The sequence below is a fragment of the Phoxinus phoxinus genome (assembly GCF_949152265.1).
Source record: "Phoxinus phoxinus genome assembly, chromosome: 18".
Classification (NCBI taxonomy): domain Eukaryota; kingdom Metazoa; phylum Chordata; class Actinopteri; order Cypriniformes; family Leuciscidae; genus Phoxinus; species Phoxinus phoxinus.
The window spans coordinates 26,755,855-26,762,122 of record NC_136893.1 but is presented as its reverse complement, the minus strand read 5'-3'; the positions used below and the strand labels follow the sequence as shown (position 1 = coordinate 26,762,122).

At 35.2% G+C, this 6,268-nt stretch overlaps 1 protein-coding gene across 1 annotated transcript in view; it reads right to left on the bottom strand.

The window, feature by feature from the left end:
• Window positions 1-1,072: 1,072 nt before the first annotated feature.
• The window catches only part of ggt7 (gamma-glutamyltransferase 7), a 30,940-nt gene continuing 25,744 nt past the window's right edge, over window positions 1,073-6,268 (bottom strand). The window contains exons 13-16 of the mRNA XM_079588227.1: window positions 6,146-6,266; window positions 4,932-5,069; window positions 4,756-4,855; window positions 1,073-3,614 (exon numbers count right to left, since the gene is read on the bottom strand). Coding sequence (XP_079444353.1) covers window positions 3,445-3,614; window positions 4,756-4,855; window positions 4,932-5,069; window positions 6,146-6,266 — 529 coding nt within the window. The 3' untranslated portion in view covers window positions 1,073-3,444. The remainder of the gene's footprint in view (window positions 3,615-4,755; window positions 4,856-4,931; window positions 5,070-6,145; window positions 6,267-6,268) is intronic.

The window sequence follows — 6,268 nt, the reverse complement described above, 5'->3', positions numbered from 1 at the left end:
TGTAGAATTATTATGTATAAATACATAATAATTCTACACAGTATACACACATATATTATGTAAACACAAACTTTTATTTTGGTATACAATGTATACTGTATATACATTTATATAATTTATATGATATATAAATATTTTATATATAAATATAACCAATTTTTCTTAAATATATACATGATTGTGTGTGTATTTATAAATATATAATACACAGTACACACGAAACACAAACTTTTATTTTGGATGTGATTAATCATGATTAATCTTTTGACAGCCCTAATAAATACACACACATTCATATATATATTTAAGGAATAATTGCATTTATATACTGTATATACATTTATATAATTTATATCATATATAAATATTTTATACATAAATATAACCAATTTTTCTTAAATATATAGGCTACATGATTGTGTGTGTGTTTTTATATATATAAATAATTATACACGGTACACACACATATAGGCCTATTATGTAAACACAAACTTTTATTTTGGATGCGATTAATCGCGATTAATCTTTTGACAGACTTAACATTACACTAAATAAACAAATATCCCAAGTAGTAGTTTCACCTTTTAATTATAACCTTTAAAAAAAAAAAAACTGGAGTTGTGACCACTTTGGTGAATATGATAACATCTAAATTTTGCTGTTAGAACAATATTGATGCATTTTCTCGACGGTTATCGATAGTTTTAATCTAATGTTAATCGTTTTTACGTGACTTATTGATCTAATTTCATATATTTGTTTTATTGTTTTGCTTTCTCAATTTATTAATTTTCATTAGATTGTGTCGTTTATGTAAATTATGTTCGGTGAGACTGTCAGATTGAGTGTCTAAGACGTTATGGATTTTAATTATAAAATAATTTCTTTGTCTTAGTTAAATACAAATTTTAGTCGAATTTATATCATTATTTATATCATTATTTATAATAATTTATAGCTACTAGTCCTTCCAGTGGTTTAGCCTACATAAGCAATTATAGCATTTTCAAAGCATTGATAATAGTATAAAGGCACAAAACAACGAGATTGGAAATAAATAATGCAACGAACTACACATAAATATTTATTCTTCATCTTGGCCGCTCTCATTGTAAGCTACTAAACACAACAGTGATGCTGTTACAGTGCAATATGTTCATTTGGGAGGGGAAAACACACACAAATAAATGCTAGTCTGATTGTCTCAGAAAATATGTGCATAGCAAACATTCAAGGCATTCATTTCACCGTTTCCACATAAAAGAGACAACTCGTTAAAATTACATCAGCAAACACAACCACAGTTTAAAAAATAAAAATTGTTGAAGCAATTATGGTAGGCTAGTATATATTCAATTGTAGGAACTGTAGGATATATTAACTGTAGGAAAATCCATCTCATTTGCCTCGTATTATAATTCAGCTTCATTCATTTTAGGTCATTTACTTAGCTAATAAAATAAGACTATACATTTACCACCAAACCCTCTAATATAATCACTATATAATATACAACATAATTCATTTGTAAACAGCAGCATTTACCCTCTCTGTCAATGTCAGATTCACCTTCATGTAACATTTACTCACATTTGTGAAGCTACTTCTTCACGAAGACTTCATAGACCTTGCGAGATTTGAAAATAATAATAATAATAATAATAATAATCCCTCCATTTTCCTTTCCCTAACCCTGGAGTCATTCGCATAATAAGGCATAATCCCACACAATCCTCAAAGAGCTATAATTACGGTAATAAAAAGACCGTGACATATACAGTACAAGTTAAAAGTTTGGACACACTTCAACAAAACTGTTTCTTGATATTAAAATAATTGTGATGTAAAGTCTGCTTAACTGCATACATGAGTTTTCCAGGATGGGAGAATTACAGCTGAGAGTGAAGGAGAAGCTGGACATCTTCCGTTTTGTAAGCATCCCAAGATGAGCTCTAGATAAAGAAATACGCTTAAAAATTCAAATGTCTTGATTTTTTTTAGGTAGAGCTGCACGATTAATTGTTAAAAGTTTGCGATCTCGATTCAAACACCCACACGATTTCTTTCCTAAATGACAACGCTTCAGATCTGATCAAGAGAGAGCAGTCATCATGTTAACATCTTCTCAAACAGTCTTTTCAACCACACTTTCATCACTTCTGCGTTAAAATAACTCAAATGATCACAGAAGTACTGGGATTAACGTGTATAGTTTGCATATAAACACTGATGAAGTAGTGATCGATTACACCAGTAGATGGCGACAAGAGACTGTTAACAATGTATTTGTCTTTGAATCATTCATTCAAGAGATGTTCAAGAACGCTGATTCCTCCAGTAATGACACATTAAGTGAAGTGTTTATGAGCGAGTCATCAGGTGTGCTGGAGCTGAAGTGTGCAGATCGGTGATCTGTGGATGAGATGAAGTCCCGCGAGAGCGAGTGGAAAGCACACAGAGCCTCTCTCGATTGATTTAAGTTTAACACACCTAATGAATCATTAAACCCGATTCACAAAAATGATTCAAATGTATTAAATGTTTTTTTAAAATCGCAATTCACATTTAGTCAGAAGCTCTAGTAGATTGTTATTTTGTTTAGTCGTCTCTTCAGGCCCATGTCAAAAAATCCTATTAAAATTGAATTTTATCCTGTAGGATTCTTATAATTCTAAAGTCAAAACTAACTTTAGCTGGAAATAACATTATTCAAGAACCGCTATAAAGCCAAAACAATCTCTGTTACCTTAAATGATACGTTTATCTCTGTAAAGCTGCTTTGAAACAATCTACATGGTTAAAAGCGCTGTATAAATGAAGATGACTATTGGACACTCATTTTTTTTAATGGAATTTCACTTTGTCCTGAAGGATCTTTTTGGATTCTTAGAATCTTTCATTCAGATTTATTTTCATGAAATTTCAGTTTGTCCTGTAGTATATATATTTTTTTATTCTATATCTAATCATATTAGAATATTATGAATAATAATATTTAGCCAAAATCGTGCTGCTCTATTTTCTCTGTCACTGCATAATTTTATATATAACAGTTTTGAAGACTTTGCTATAACTCCACAATCAATGAAGAAAATATCAATAAATAATGAGTAGTTATGTCCAGAAGTTTTGACAGGCACTGTATGTGTGTGTGTGTGTGTGTGTGTGTGTGTGTGTGTGTGTGTGTGTGTGTGTGTCGGAGCATCCAGTCACGAGTGAGAATAACATACCAGAGAAGTTCTTGAAATCTTTAGGTGGATGATGAAAACATTTCTGAGTGCCTTTCACAAGCTGTCATCATAATCATGTGCGCATGCAAGCGGTTGTTCTCTGTGTGTGTGGCTCATCTCATCATCAGTGACAATCCCGTGTGTGTGTGTGTGTGTGTGTGTGTGTGTGTGTGTGTGTGTGTGTGTGTGTGTGTGTGTGTGTGTGTGTGTGTGTCTAGGGCATGGACATGGACAGCGCGGAGGCGTCGCTGCTGCGCGGGTCCTTGACGCCGATGATCAGGTCGTTGGTCCTGCGCGTCCCCTCCACCAGCGAGATGACGTCCACCCGCTGCACCTCGTGGCCCTTCTGGGTCAGAGACGCCACATCCGCCGGCAGAAAGTTCGCTGCGCACATCAGAGACGAGTTACTGCGCGCCTCGACCCCCAACATCACACAGTCACATGATCAGCGCATCACAAAATGGTGCTTTCCACACAACACACACTTTCCTCCACATAAAGGCGCACACACAGGCCTCGTGCGTAGCAGATTCTGCTGAACCTTTTCATCAGTCGCCAGATTTGTATTAGCGTTTTATATTCTCTGTTCATATGATGTTTAGTCTTCATAACAATCTTACTTAAATACAGCATGTATAAAAACAGTTTAAAGTTTGTTCTTTTCAAGCATCAAAATTGAATCTACAAAACTCATATTAAAAGCCAAACGTTGGTTTGCAGTTATTGATTTAATTCCATATATTAAAATTAGTGCTGGGCAACGATTAATCGCATCCAAAATAAAAGTTTGTGTTTACATAATTTGTGTACTGTGTATAATTAGTATGTATGTATGTATGTATGTATGTATGCATGTACACACATGCATGTGTGTGTGTGTATATTTAAGAAAAATTAGTTTTTTATTTATCAAATATTTATATATAATATAAATTATAATGATTGATGACATTACAACGTGTGTACTTATTTAAAAAAATAACAATAATGAGATCATTTATACCCTCTCTACAGGAAAGACTAATAATGATGTACTTCATTGTGTTTTTCAATTGTTAACATTAACAATTTTTTGAAAACTTTTTACAAAAGTTTTGTGTTAGTAAATTATTTCTAAAGAAATTGATACTTTTACTCAGCAAGGACACATTAAATGTATTAAACAGATAGTAAAGATATTTATAATGCTAAAAAAAAAGAAATAAATGCTGTTCTTTTGAACTTTCCACGGTTTCCACGAACGTATGAATCAATCAGCGCAACTGTTCTCAACATTGATAATAATCATAAATGTTCCTTGCACATCAAATCCTCATATAACACTGATTTCTGCAGGGTCATGTGACACTGAAGACTGTAGTAATGATTCAGCTTTGATCACAGGAATAATAAGATATATTCACTTATTTTACTGCGTTTTTGATTAAATAAATGCAGCCTTGGTGAGCAGAAGAGACTTTTTTTTCTAAAATCTTAGCGTTTGAATGGTATTACTATAATATATAATAGTATTTTCCTAACTCACAGTCCACCAGGAGCGTGTTGTTCTGGATGAGAGGATGGAGTCTCCCGTAGGACACACTGTCACTCATGTTTTTGCGCGAGGACAGGACGTTAATCAGCACCTGCAGAGACACACACAGCGGGATCAGTGTTTGCGGAGCGGGGCGAGTGTGTAACGTGACGGGCCGCGGGTCTGACCTGAGCGATGCCACTGGCGGCGCGGTCCGCGTTGGAGGAGCCCAGGGCGATGTAGGTCCCGCACACGCCCACCGACGGCCTCACCACCACCGGCATCAGGAACGAGGCCGGACGCTTGCCCGGCGCCACGCTGTTGCGCTGAGGAGCACACGCGCCACACTTACTCACAACAGCACTGCAATCTCAGCGGTAAAAACTGTTAATCGGGTGACAGAGATCACTCACTCTATATGAGGAAACACTAATACATGTGCACGTTTTGAAAGTGTGAAAACAAAACAGTATTCTTAGACTTTACGGTGAAAAAACATACAGACATTCCCAGAATTATACGTGTAACGGTTCACATTTGATGGTTTTTAATTAAAATAACCATTTCATCTTTGTTCTTTCTTATCATTAATGTACATTGATGGTTTTATGTTAAATGTTATGTTGTTAAATGAATGTTTATTGCATTATGTAAGTGTTGTCATGATGGTGTTTTATGATAATGTATTTATTTGTGAGTTTGACACAGCGGCACCTTCATATAATAGTATTTACCTCAGTTTATGGAAAAGCTACTTTGATTTATCATGTGGATTTTTGTTTTTAAAGGAACACTGCACTTTTTTTGGAAATAGGCTCATTTCCCAGCTCCCCTAGAGTTGAACAGTTTTACCGTTTTCGAATCCATTCAGCCGATCTCCGGGTCTGGCGGTAGCACTATTAGCATAGCTTAGCATAGATCATTGAATATTCCCAAAAAAAGTGCAGTGTTCCTTGAAAGGTGGTTGTTAGTTTATTATAAAAAGTAATAAACATATTTTAGCAATTTGGTGTTTTAACATTACTTAAATTGTAAATTTAAGGTAATTAGGTAAAACTTAAAATGTTGATACCTTACTTTTTCAGAGTAAAACTGTGGCAAACATCAATATTTACAATAATACGCTCTAAAACTGGCTTTTTCAGCCAATCAGAATCACTCGGATGGCATATTGGGGTTTGCTGACATGACTTTCAATGGAGCAGGTTTGCAGAAAGGGAAGTCTTTTGGTGGAAGCAAACTAAATCATTCAAAGCACATTTTAAACCAAACGGCACAACAGGATGACTTTTTAATTAGGAAAAATCAATGGATGCAGAAAATAAAACCCCTTTAAAAGCTGAATTGCAAGTTTTGGTGAAGCGTGTGCCGGGTTTTGCCGCGCGTGGGCATCCGAGCGTACCTGATTGAACGCTGCAGAGCCGCCGCGGGTTTTGTTGGGCCAGGAGAAGTCCAGAATCTGACTGTTGAGGAGGATCCCAGAGGGCGTCACAATACGACTCCCAAACGGCCGGTTCAGTGAGCT